The sequence below is a fragment of the Salvelinus fontinalis genome, chromosome 1 (genome assembly GCF_029448725.1).
Source record: "Salvelinus fontinalis isolate EN_2023a chromosome 1, ASM2944872v1, whole genome shotgun sequence".
Taxonomy (NCBI): domain Eukaryota; kingdom Metazoa; phylum Chordata; class Actinopteri; order Salmoniformes; family Salmonidae; genus Salvelinus; species Salvelinus fontinalis.
In genome coordinates, this window is record NC_074665.1 from 44,932,917 (window position 1) to 44,947,408 (window position 14,492).

At 43.9% G+C, this 14,492-nt stretch overlaps 1 protein-coding gene across 1 annotated transcript in view; it reads right to left on the reverse strand.

The window, feature by feature from the left end:
- The window catches only part of LOC129855343 (rho-related GTP-binding protein RhoN-like), a 53,470-nt gene that overhangs the window by 2,309 nt on the left and 36,669 nt on the right, over positions 1-14,492 (reverse strand). The window contains exons 3-4 of the mRNA XM_055922894.1: positions 8,762-8,871; positions 4,095-4,229 (exon numbers count right to left, since the gene is read on the reverse strand). Of these exons, the coding sequence (XP_055778869.1) occupies positions 4,095-4,229; positions 8,762-8,871 (245 nt within the window). The remainder of the gene's footprint in view (positions 1-4,094; positions 4,230-8,761; positions 8,872-14,492) is intronic.

Here is a 14,492-nt window from a genome sequence, read left to right on the forward strand (position 1 = left end):
GAGCTTCGACTGGAAGCCAGTGGAATATCCGGATGAGCGAGGTGACATGGGAGAACTTGGTGGGCTGCAGCATTCTGGATAAGTTGTAGGGGTTTGATGAAACAAGTGGCGAGACCAGCCAACAGTGAGTTGCTGTAGTCCAGACAGGAAATGACAAGTGCCTGGATTAAGACCTGTGCCACTTCCTGTGTGAGGTAGGGTCGTACTCTACGGATGTTGTAAGGATGAACATGCAGGAGCGAGTAACTGCTTTGATGTTTGCAGAGGACGACAGAGTGTTGTCCAGAGTCATGCCAAGGTTCTTTGCACTGTGGGAAGGGGACACCGTGTAGTTGACAACCGTGATGGAGAGGTCTTGGAGCGGGCGGGCTTTCCACGTGAGGTAGAGCAGCTCCGTCTTGTTGAGCTTGAGGTGATGGACCGACATCCAAGCAGAGATACTTGCTAGGCACGCAAAGATGCACGTCGCCACCTGGGTGTCAGAAGGGGGAAGGAGAAAAGTAGTTGAGTGTCATCGGCATAACAATGATAGGAGAGAGCATGTGAGGATATGACGGAGCTGAGTCACTTCGTGTATAGAGAGAAGAGGACAGGGCCTACACCTTAGCCCTGGGGGACACCAGTAGTGAGAGTACGTGGTGCAGACACAGATCCTCTCCACATCATCACGTCACCTGGTAGAATACATGCCATGTTCCATTCCCCAGCCAGATACACATCAGTATAATGACTATTATATCTCTGCAATATGTCCTACTATGAGTCCGTTGTGAGAATTCATTCATACAGAAGGAAACGGGCAACATTTAAGTCTCTGTTTTGACCCTAAGCAGATTATGGCAGAAGTCGTCGGGTTCATCCGCGATTCACCCTTGTGACGAGCGGATTCCTTTGGGATTGAATTGGACAGCGAGTTGTAAGTCTTAAATTGCTGGCAGTTGATTTGCATTACAGGCAGCGGTGCCCTTTGATCGAGGCTCTTTGAGGACAGCGAGCGAGTTCTGAGCTCAGAGTGTTTTGAGGAGCTTCAGTTAAGACGGAGGAAATCGAGCAAAGTGACATTAACGTAACCTGATAACCGGTCCCTCCTGATTGGCAACTCAATTGGGTTTGCTCAATGAAATTGGTTTCATGATTACATTTGTTTTTTAGTTTTTTTTTTCATGATCTTAGTAACGGTTTCGTAAGCAGTTTGATGATCTTAATATTGTTGTTTTTTTGTCTGCGTTATTACTGTTTCCCGTCGTGTGTCTGCTCTGCTGTAATTGACTGGCATGCCAAGGACATTTCTTCCTAAGCTCCTCTCTGGAGAAAATAGGGATGTGAATTAGTGTTTAAAGAATTGTCAACTCGTAAATAACATTAACATGAAAATAGGCCATTAAAATTCACAGCCTCCCGAGTCCGTCAGTCCGTCTCTCGCTGTTATTGCCTGAGGACATTGAAACAAAACAATTAAATTGTTCCACTTAGTGTTTGTCTCACTCCCTGGTTCCAACTCTTTTAGGCTCTGTACTGAATGCTTTCGTATTTGAGAAACTAAATGGCATTTTCAGAACTGGAATACTGTGTACATATTAGGACATACAGTTATGTTAATGCACAGTAGGTGCACTTAGTACAAAAAAAAGTGTGTTTTAGGTTACCTCTATGCCGAGTTAGAGTTTTATGTATTGGAACATATCAGAATGTTAATGCTACGTTAGATGAATGGTCTGAGAACGGTAGCTAGTAGAAGTGGGCTAACGGGAGTGAAGAAGTACCTTAACATGCTGTACCCTGTCTGGGCACGTGAAATATTCAGTGTGTTCACTCAGCAAAAAAAGAAACGTCCCCTTTTCAGGACCCTGTCTTTCAAAGATAATTCGTAAAAATCCAATAACTTCACAGATCTTCATTGTAAAATGTTTAAACACTGTTTCCCATGCTTGTTCAATGGCCCATAAACAATTAATGAACATGCACCTGTGGAACGGTTGCTAAGACATTAACAGCTTACAGACGGTAGGCAATTAAGGTCACAGTTATGAAAACTTAGGACACTAAAGAGGCCTTTCTACTGACTCTGAAAAACACCAAAAGAAAGATGCCCAGGGTCCCTGCTCATCTGCGTGAACGTGCCTTAGACATGCTGCAAGGAGGCATGAGATGTGGCCAGGGCAATAAATTGCAATGTCCATACTGTGAGACCCCTAAGACAGCGCTACAGGGAGACAGGACAGACAGCTGATCGTCCTCGCAGTGGCAGACCACGTGTAACAACACCTGCACAGGATCGGTACATCCAAACATCACACCTGCGGGACAGGTAAAGGATGGCTACAACAACTGCCCGAGCTACACCAGGAACGCACAATCCCTCCATCAGTGCCCAGACTGTCCGCAATAGGCTGAGAGAGGCTGGACTGAGGGCTTGTAGGCCTGTCGTAAGGTAGGTCCTCACCAGACATCACCGGCAACAATGTCGCCTATGGGCACAAACCCACCGTTGCTGGACCAGACAGGACTGGCAAAATGTGCTCTTCACTGACGAGTCGCGGTTTTGTCTCGCCAGGGGTGATGGTCGGATTCGTGTTTATTGTCGAAGGAATGAGCATTACACCGAGGCCTGTACTCTGGAGCGGGATCGATTTGGAGGTGGAGGGTCCGTCACGGTCTGGGGCGGTGTGTCACAGCATCATCGGACTGAGCTTATTGTCATTGCAGGCAATCTCAACGCTGTGCGTTACAGGGAAGACATTCTCCTCCCTCATGTGGTACCCTTCCTGCAGGCTCATCCTGACATGACCCTCCAGCATGACAATGCCACCAGCCATACTGCTCGTTCTGTGCGTGATTTCCTGCAAGTCGGTGTTCTGCCATGGCCAGCAAAGAGCACGGATCTCAATCCCATTGAGCACGTCTGGGGACTTGTTGCATCGGAGGGTGAGGGCTAGGGCCATTCCCTCCCACAAATGTCTGGGAACTTGCAGGTGCCTTGGTAGAAGAGTGAGGTAACATCTCACAGCAAGAACTGGCAAATCTGGTGCAGTCCATGAGGATGAGATGCATTGCAGCACTTAATGCAGCTGGTGGCCACACCAGATACTGACTGTTACTTTTGATTTTGACCCCCCCTTTGTTCAGGGACACATTATTCCATTTCTGTTAGTAACATGTCTGTGGAAATTGTTCCGTTTATGTCTCATTTTTTGAATCTTGTTATGTTCATACAAATATTTTACACATGTTAAGTTTGCTGAAAATAAACGCAGTTGACAGTGAGAGGACGTTTCTTTTTTTTGCTGAGTTTAGGTGCTTTTAGGTGTTTTGCCATAGCTAATGGAATGTCTGCATTAGGCCATCACAGATAGCCTGAGCCATGCAAATGTCTGTGCCGTAGCTTCGTGCGTGCGCAAGCTCTTGCATGTGTGTGGGCTGTGAAAGAGCAGTTGTGCACACATGTTTACACAGTGTGGTCAGGTACATATCAACAAGTTTATACCGTAGAAGTATGTCTGTTTGTGCTTTAACCTGTTGGACTGATCATGCCAGGTGTATCTATCTGCTTACACTGGGAACACACCCGAGAACAGCTCTACAACTTTACTGACGACCAACCCGAAAAGGAGAGAAACAACAGGCATAATGTAGGTAAGAGCAGTGAACAAAAAATATATGTTTTTTTAAATACAAAAGTAGAGCAATGTTTCCAGAACAGTGTGTCACATTATCACATTGGCTACATCCCAAGTGGCACTTTTTATCAGGACCCATAGGGACCCCATTTGGGACGCCATCGTCCCCAATGTACTCATAGTTCATAGCTAAAGTTCTGCCAAGAAATAGCCTCACGTTTTATTTGATGTGTTATTATTACGTCATGACGATGTTCTGAAGGTGTTATGCCATCTCAGTTTTACAAGTTAACAGCTACTGGCATTGCCATACATTTTTCACAACACACTCGGCTAAAGCGTACTGATTGCGATGATATTGTCCTTTTACATTGTCCTTCCAGCACAGTTCCAGGGACTACAATGGAGGCGTTACCAGACCAGCACAGTACAGCTTGGCATGGATTGCCTCAGTAGTGAGAAACAGTCAGTCCTGACCTGTTCATGAGTGACGGGGATGAGTCGGAGTTTGGACAGCTCTCTCAGCACGTTGAGGTCCGTCCGCATGTCCAGCTTACAGCCCACCAATACCACCTTGGCGTTAGGACAGAACTCCTGCGTCTCCCCCTGCCACTGAGGAAGAAGAGGAAGAAACTAGTCAGAACCGAGCGCCACAGGTGAGCACCAATATCCAAAGCACATCTATTTTAAATATATACGAAACTTGGAGAAGATATATGTTTATCTCTTTCAGTTAATGTCATTTACATTGTATGTATATATTATCACCACAATAACACACTGGTCATTGAAATAACACACTGGTCATTGAAATAACACACTGGTCATTGAAATAACACACTGGTCATTGAAATAACACACTGTCCATTGAAACAAGTTGTCACATGACAGTTGTCAAATGACAACTGAAGAATTGAGCGGAGCACGAGTTCTGTCCGCTATGAGCTCACAGCTACAGTAACCACAACCCCGTCCAGACAACACTCCCTCAGAGTTCCATCAGAAAGAATAACAACACACATTATGAAGCAGACGAGTCTCCAAGTCTATAGACGAGTCTCAATGTCGACATGTCACACTCTGTACTGGGTAGCTATTCTCCCTACTGTCTGTCTCTCTCTCTCACTCACCCTATTTCTCTGACTGCTTACAATATCGCTTCACATTATCTGTTGAATGATACCTCTCTGTTTCTACTCAATACAAACAATGCCTTTCTTGTAGACGTACGTCTACGTTTTCTACTCGATACAAACAGTGCCTTTCTTGTAGACGTACGTCTACGTTTTCTACTCGATACAAACAGAGCCTTTCTTGTAGACGACCGTCCACGTGATTATGGCCTCTGTTCATTAGTGTTAGTCATCATGTGCTGTTGTCTTCGATAAGGGCTTTCTGTTGAAGACGTACTGGTGAATCAATGAACGCGACCTAGACAAGTCACAAGGGCCAAGAGGCAGGGTCATTGTGTTTATATACTGAATAGAAATATAAACGCAACGTGCAACAATTGAATTGATCTTACTGAGTTGCAGTTCATATGAGGAAATTAGTCGATTGAAATAAATGAATTAGGCCATAATCTATGGATTTCACATGACTGGCAATACAGATATGCATATGTTGGTCACAGATACCATTAAAAAAAAAATGGGCCTCATGATCTCGTCACGATATTTTTGTGCATTCAAATTGCCATCGATAAAATGCTATTTTTTCCATAGTCCGTAGCTTATGCCTGCCCATACCATAACCCCACCGCCACCATGGGGCACTCTGTTCACAACGTTGACATCAGCAAACCGCTCACCCACACAACGGCATCCACGTGGTCTGCGATTGTGAGGCCAGTTGGACGTACTGCCAAATTCTCTAAAACAATGTTGGAGGAGGCTTATGGTGGAGAAATTAACATTCAATTCTCTGGCAACAGCTCTGGTTGACATTCCTGCTGTCAGCATGCCAATTGCAAGCATTGTGTTGTGTGACACAACTGCACATTTTAGAGTGGCCTTTTATTGTCCACAGCACAAGGTGCACCTGTGTAATGATCATGCTCTTTATTCAGCTTCTTGATATGCCACACCTGTCAGGTGGATGGATTATTTTGGGAAAGGAGAATTGCTCATTAACAGGGATGTAAAACACATTTGTGCACAACATTTGAGAGAAATAAGCTTTTTGTGCATATGGAACATTTTTGGGATCTTTTATTTCAGCTCATGAAACATGGGACCAACACTTTACATGTTGCGTATATATTTTTGTCCAGTATATAAGGTTAGGCAAAGCCAAACAACAGAGAGTGAATAACAGACAAAGAGCAGAGTGAATTGTCCATTTTCATTTCGAAGGAGAATGGTTAATGACAGAAATGATTGGTGATGCGCAACAATGATATGTACTGAAGATAACATTTTACAAATTGTACTTAAAGCCCCTTTAACGGTAGTTACACTTCCTCATTCCAGTAAATGTTTTGTAGGCAGTATTTCCTTATTATGTAACTATTAGGACATGTTCCCAAGGCCAGTTGGAAAATGTCTGACCAGTGTGTGTCTCATTCCATGTATTACATTATTACTCTTAACATGTGTTATTTGCTACAATAACATTTCAATCAAATCTAGGCCTATGCTCTGCTTCAATAACATTATCTGATTCCCGGTAGTAGTACAGCTGAGCCACTGGTTGATCAAACAGGAGATTACAGCACACACAGCCAACAGGTCTATTACATGTATTATACATGCTAGTTGGATATAGTCTTTGTTTCTAGCCCCCGAGTGATGTGTGTGTGTGTGTGTGTGTGTGTGTGTGTGTGTGTGTGTGTGTGTGTGTGTGTGTGACTATGGGAGATACAAGATGATCTGTACTGTACTGAGGTCTGGGAGGAAGCCTGAGGTCTGGGTGCGACAGCTGCCACATCATACTCTCAAGAGTCTCCAGTTGCTTTTTCGATTCTCACCCAAAGTGTTCATTCCCCCCCCGTCCCCCCTCTCAAAGATACAAAAGCATTAGATTAGTGAGGGGAAATTAACAAGGGCACACTTCGGGGAGAAGGGAACAAAATGGGAATTGGGCTCCATTTTCACCCTGGGAAAACCGATCCCATCATAGGATCCCACAGGGAGGGAGGGGAGGACAAGGGGGTAGAGTTAAGGAGAAGAAAGAAAGAGTGGAAGAGATAGAAGGATGTTGCTAGATACAGAGGACGGTTTGAGGTCACACAGAAATGCTGTGTGAAGAAAGCAGGAAGCTATACAGTGACAAGACAGAATCACTGATTAGTAATACAAAATCACTGATACCATGTGTCCTCACTTAACACTCGTCACTTAGACATGCTCTGGTACTTTGGCGAATAAGAAAGTACTTTCTAAACCTCCTGCTTTGGGCTGGATGTGTCAATGTGAAGTTCATACAGGCATAATCTATGAGCAGAATTACGGTTTCACCTCAATTAGCCACGAAATCCCTAGTTTGAATGCCACTGTTGCATTTCAGTGACAGCTAGCAAGAGGCCTGCCCAGCATTATCCAATGAGGTTGCAGGGCGGGCTCAAAGGCTCAGTGGACACAGCAGAGAGCGAGAGAGCAAGGGCATGGTGCACATATGTAACGTAGTACGCAATTTTCGGGGACAACTTTTGGCTCGTGAGTGCTACTTTCAGAACTACTGACTAAAAAGTATACAAAAGTACCAAAAAATGTCTTTAACATTTTAATACTTAAAGGAAAATTCTATCCAAAAAACGATATTTTTGTATTTGCTTCATTAGTCCATTGTTGATATAGTCACAAAAGCATTTGCATGCCAGCAATCAAGTTTTCAAGATGTATAACTTTACAGAAATACAGCCGGTGTGATGCATTTTGCATCATAGTTTTCCTATAACACTTGAGTGGAATTTATTGTTGAGACAGCTTTTGTTTGGCTTCAGTGGTATGAAAGATTTGACCCCTATGTCAAATAGAAGCACTTGGCACTTGAAATATCACAGGGGGTCAAGAGCCCATTTCTGGAGGACTATTGTGAGAGGGGTGTATTCAACGCCCACCCTTGGCCTGTTGGTAAGAGATTAGCAAGGCATCTATTTAGGGTCACAGGTCAAGTGAGCCCTCAAGAGCCCCAAGTGGACCTCTATCAGAATTTGGGGTACCCCCGCCCACTCCTTCGGTTTTGTCTCGTGACTCAAAGAGTGGGGAATTTTATCTCTGAATGGCAATGCTGATGATGTCATGGGTGAGCGATGGGCTTGACATTAGGAATGTCCACTCCACCCAGTCAAAGGCATTCCTTGCCCACACAACTGATGTTCGCTATACACTATAAACAACAAAGTCTTTATCATTCAAACAAAACGTGTAGACCTGTAGGTCCCAAATGGTGTGGCTTTGTGGCTCAAAGAAAGACTTCCACCAGAGAATTCCACCAATTAGAAACCACCGAGGCTAGGACTTTGGGAAACAATGCCAAACTTCTCCCTCTTATTAAGTAAATGCATATTTTTTTGAAGAAGAAGGCTGGGACAATCGATGGATTACACCTCATTTTGTGAGAAAATGACCTCAAAAAGGCCATAACGTTAGCTTCTAACCTTCGGTGGAACATTACCTAAGGGTCTGTGATAAACCTGCATGCTTGAAAAAATATATATATATATTTGTTCATTCCTGTCTCGGCTAGGTTGTTCTCACAAGCAGTGTCTCTTTTATATGTAGTCCTTACTGTTCTAAAAAGAGCTCTAGGATCATTTGAGATAAGGGATCATCAACTACGGAGCCTCGAGGTTAGAGCTTTGGGCCAGTAACCGAAAGGTTGCTGGTTTGAATACCGGAGCCGAAAACATAAAACAATAATAATAATCTCAATCATTTCAAATCTTGCTCACATTTGTATACGATCACCTGTCGGAGTAGATTTCCAAAATGAAAATCACTTGGAGCTGATTTCCTGTTTTTTTTTATAGTCTTTTATGTCCAACAATGAAGAGGAAAAAAATTCAATGCTCTGAAACATTTGAGGGCCAAATAAAACCACCCACTGGCCAAATTCGAGCCGCCAGTTGGCGAACCCTGTTTGATATAATATTTTATTGAACTGAGGCACCGACACGTGGCTTTGCTTCGTAGCTCACTGACCTTCTTCAGCACACTATCCAGTGTCTCGGGGCGGCTGATGTCGAAACAGATGAGCACAGCGTCAGCGTCGGGATAGGCTAGCGGCCGCACATTGTTGTAGTAGGACGAGCCTGTGGACAAACGACAACACACAACACGTCATTCCTTTTGAATATCCAAATATGAAAAGACATATGTCATGGAACAAAAATATTTTTAGGTGAGCAAGCTATGCATGTTTAGCTTACACATTGCTGTGTGAAATAATGTTGTTTTTGACCCACCTAAAAAACAACTTCACTATCATGATTGCTTCAGACATTTGTTATGTGGTGGGGGTGGCTTATGTGTAACCTTGGGGGTGGCTTACACTTATGTGTAACCTTGCTCAAGACCTGACAACTCCCAGATCTAATGTCAAGGCTTTAGTTTATGGTTACAACTGTGTAAACACTCCTTTTTGATGGAGCGTTCAACAGAATTGACACCCTGTATTTCGGTATGGTGTTTGGTCAGTTCAGAGAGAGCCCCCTGACATTGTGACCGGTGTGTTTCAAGTTTCAAAGTTTATTCACCATGTCCAACAGGTGTAAAACAGTACGGTGAAATTCATACCTTCAGAGCTCTTTCCCAACAATGTAATGGTCATCCTAATAATAATATACAGTGCCTTCAGAAAGTATTCATACCCTTTGACTTATTCCACATGTTGTTGTGTTATAGCCTGAATTCAAAATGTATTAAATAGATTTTCTTTCCGCACATACGCTACCGCTCAAAAGTTTGGGGTCACTTAGAAATGTCCTTGTTTTTGAAAGAAAAGCACATTTTATTCCATTAAAATAACATCAAATTGATCAGAAATACAGTGTAGACATTGTTAATGTTGTAAATGACTATTGTTGCTGGAAACTGACTGATTTTTAATGGAATACATTCATAGCCGTACAGAGGCCTATTATCAGCAACCATCACTCCTGTATTCCAATGGCACGTTGTGTTAGCTAATCCAAGTTCATCATTTTAAAAGGCTAATTGATCATTAGAAAACCCTTTTGCAATTATGTTAACACAGTCGAAAACTGTTGTGCTGATTAAAGAAGCAATAAAACTGGCCTTTTTTAGACTAGTTGAGTATCTGGAGCATCAGCATTGGTGGGTTCGATTACAGGCTCAAAATGGCCAGAAACAAAGAACTTTCTTCTGAAACTCATCAGTCTATTCTTGTTCTGAGAAATGAAGGCTATTCTATGCGAGAAATTGCCAAGAAACTTAAGATCTCGTACAAAGCTGTGTACTACTCCCTTCACAGAACAGCACAAACTGTATCTAACCAGAATAGAAAGAGAAGTGGGAGGCCCCGGCGCACAACTGAGCAAGAGGACAAGTACATTAGAGTGTAGTTTGAGAAACAGACGCCTCACAAGTCCCCAACTGTCAGCTTCATTAAATAGTACCCGCAAAACACCAGTCTCAACGTCAACAGTGAAAAGGCGACTCTGGGATGCTGGCCTTCTAGGCAGAGTTGCAAAGAAAAAGCCATATCTCAGACTGGCCAATAAAAAAAAAGATCAAGATGGGCAAAAGAACACAGACACTAGAGGAAGGCCAGCATCCCAGAGTCGCCTCTTCACTGTTCACCATGCTCAATGGGATAGTCAATGGCAGCTATTATTCTAATAAATTTTTTTCATCTACCAATAGGTGCTCTTCTTTGCAAGACATTCGAAAACCTCCCTGGTCTTTGTGGTTGAATCTGTGTTTGAAATTCACTGCTCGACTGAGGGACCTTGCAGATAATTGTATATGTGGGGTACAGAGAGGAGTTAATCATAAAAAAATCACGTTAAACACTATTATTGCACACTGAGTGAGTCAATGCAACTTTTTAATTGACTTATTAAGCAACTTTTTACTCCTGAACTTGCTTTCCATTAGAAAAGGGTTGAAGATTTGACTCAATAGATTTCAGCTTTTTATTTCTTATGAATTCATAAACATTTTTTTTTTTTTTTTTAAACATGTTTACACTGACATTATGGGGTATTGTGTGTAGAAGCGTGAAAAATAATCATTTAATGCATTTTGAATTCAGGCTGTAACACAACATGTATTTCCTGGATGGCTGGGAGCTCGCCCCCAGTAATGCGCTGGGCCGTCTGCACCACCTCTGTAGGGCCATCCGGTCAGGGGCAGTGCAGTCACTATACCAGACGGTGATACAACCAGTCAGGATGCTTTCAATGGTGCAGCTGTAAAAGTTCCTGAGGATCTGAGGGGCCATGCCATATCGTTTCAGCCTCTTGAGGGAGAAGAGGCGTTGCTGTGCCGCCTTCATGACTGTTCTGGTGTGAGGGGATCGTATTAGGTCCTCAGTGACGTGACGTGGACACCGAGGAACTTGAAGCTCTTGACCCTCTCCTCTGAGGCTCTGTGGATATGGATGGGATTGTGCACCCCCTGTGCTTCCTGTGGTCCACGATCTGCTCCTTGGTCTTGCTGACGTTGAGGGAGAGGTTGTTGTCCTGGCACCACACTGCCAGTTCTCTGACCACCTCCTTGTAGGCTGTCTCATCGCCATTGGTGATCAGGCATACCACCGTTGTATTGTCAGCAAACTTGATGATAAAGTTGGAGTTGTGTGTGGCCACACAATCATGGGTAAACTGGGAGTACAGTAGGGGGCAATGCATACACCCCTGTGGGGCCCCCGCTTTGCAGGTCAGTGTGGTGGAGGTGCTGTTGCCTACTCTCACCACCTGGGGTCAGTCAGCCCGTCAGGAAGTCCAGGATCCAGTTGCAGAGTGAGGTGTTCAGTCCCAGGGTCCTGAGCTTGGTAACTAGCTTGGAGGGCACTATGGTGTTGAACACTGAGCTGTAGTCAGTGAACAGCATTCTGAATGTGTGTGTGTCTATCTCTGTCTGTGTGGGACCTGTGTGACCTATATGTGGGGGTACTAGGGGCCACATTCCTGTGCTGAACTGAATGTGTGGGGGACAATCCCCCCTCCACTGCCCCTATTGTAACCCCCACTGTGTCCTTTGTCACCACTGCACAAGGCTTTGGGCACTACAACAAAAACTGTCCAGGAGAGAATGTGCAGAGACATGGCTGATTTTTGCTATAGCACACACACACACACACACACACACACACACACACACACACACACACACACACACACACACACACACACACACACACACACACACACACACACACACACACACACACACACACACACACACACACACACAGACGTATATATATATATTTTTTTATCTTGTCTCTCATTTACATTGTGTTTCCATGTTTTGTCCTGTGCATATTTACATACTATGCTGATAACACACACACACACACACACACACACACACACACACACACACACACACACACACACACACACACACACACACACACACACATATAAACACTCAAACGTAATTGTAGAGTACACTATGTTCTGTGCAAATATTTGTCACATTCAAACATTGCCATTTTGTTATTACAACTTTCTCACTGTCTATCAGAGTATGCGCCTGTGTCTGCCCCAGTGCCGACGTTTCATAGCGAGTGAGTCATGCTCAAGACAGATCGCGGGAGACAATGCTTGCGAATGGATTTAGAATATTGATGAGTGGCGGGTTGGACGTTGAGTTTGCCTCGTCTCAATGCTCATTCTGGCCAAAACACTTGCAGACTTGAGCGATCACTATCGAACAAAACAGCAAGTGGCCACTCGATAAAGAACTAGGGGCCAAGTGTCCAGTTTGAGATTCAACCTATGACTGTGGTATATAGAAATTCATTGCCCCATAGCGGTCAACGCAATAGGACCATATTCTGCATTGTGAATTTAAGTTGAATTTTATGAATTTTTCTTATAGTTTTAACAGAAAACGGATGTAAAAAAAATGGCACAACCTGTGTGTGCGCGCGCGCACGCTTCTGCTTCCGTGCGTGTGTGTGTGTTCCAATGCCCAGGTGTGTGTGTGTGCGTGTGCTCGATATGTGCGGCAGTGTGTGTATGGGCAGAAAAGGTCAGACTAAAGGCCGTACCCTTTCTCTCCTCTTGTCTCTCTCTGTGACTAACTCCTGCTCATGGGTTTCAGAATGAGAAAGCAGTCTGGAGAGGAAAAGATGAGGAATGTAGGAGGGTGGGGTGGAAACAGAGAAAAGAAGGACAGAGGAAGGCGAAATAGAGGTGGGATTGAGAGGGAAACGGATGGAGGAGGGAGACTCTCCTCCCTCTTTGCCCTCCTTCCTCCCTCCTTTTCTCAACACTCTCACTAAATCAGATCTCTTCAGGACCCATCAGTGCCAGTAGGGGATAAGCCAGAGTGCTCCTAACTCCTAACACACTGGGGCTCTCCCATAAGGCACTCATTAGACACACAGCAGAGGCCCAGGCCCCTATTGGCCCCTTACCATCCCCATAAACCCCCCTTGTCCCAGTCCCCACAAACCCCAGCCCCATGCACCATCCTCCCTCACCAGCTGCAGCACAGCTTCTCACTGTACCAGCTTGCCTGGCACAGATGACAACACTAGGCTACAGCAAAACTAAAGTCAACTTCACTATAGCGTAGTTTTGTTGTTGTTTTCAACGGTTTTATCTAAACTACACTGTAAAAAAAAAAAGATTTCATGTGATTGCTGCTGGATTGTGAGTTTACTCAACATTTGGGCATATAGTTGAATTGAATTGTTTACAAAATTTTAGGTTGAGTGAATATATAATTCCATTTGAGAATTTATTCTACCTTATTTACATATTTCTCAGTGTGCCTTGCATTTCCAGTGAATTGTAATTACCATCATGACTGTATTTGTTAGTGACAGAGACATGGTTATTGTATTAAAAGGTGAAAGCTACAGGACTGAAAGACAAGTGAGTGTCTACGTGAATATTTTATCTTTAAAACTAAAAAATGTTGACAACACATTACATAGCCAGCAGCATACCACCCTGCATACCACTGCTGGCTTGCTTCTGAAGCTAAGCAGGGTTGGTCCTGGTCAGTCCCTGGATGGGAGACCAGATGCTGCTGGAAGTGTTATTGGAGGGCCAGTAGGAGGCACACTTTCCTCTGGTCTAAAAAAAATTATTCCAATGCCCCAGGGCAGTGATTGGGATATTGCCCGACACTGCCCTGTGTAGGGTGCTGTCTTTCGGATGGGACGTTAAATGGGTGTCCTGACTCTCTGAGGTCATTAAAGATCCCATGGCACTTATTGTAAGAGTAGGGGTGTTAACCCCAGTGTCCTGGCTAAATTCCCAATCTGGCCCTCAAACCATCACGGACACCTAATAATCCCCAGTTTACAATTGGCTCATTCATCCCCCTCCTCTCCCCTGTAACTATTCCCAGGTTGTTGTTGTAAATGAGAATGTGTTCCCAGTCAACTTACCTGGTAAAATAATGGATAAATAAAAATACAATAAATATCATATATCCTTTCTTTGAGGGCCTAGTTACACCCTAACACAGTGGTCTGAAACCCCTGGTTTACAGGCTGCATCAAGCCTGCAAGTCACATTATGCTGCATTTAGACAGGCATCCCAATTCTGATCTTTTTTCCATTAATTGGTCTTTAACCAATCACATCAGATCTTTTCATATCAAATATTTTTCAGAGCTGATCTGATTGGTCAAAAGACTAATTACTGAAAGAAAATATCAGAATTGGGCTGCCTGTGTAAACGCAGCCATAGTGATGTGTCATTTCTATTGGAATCCAGTCAG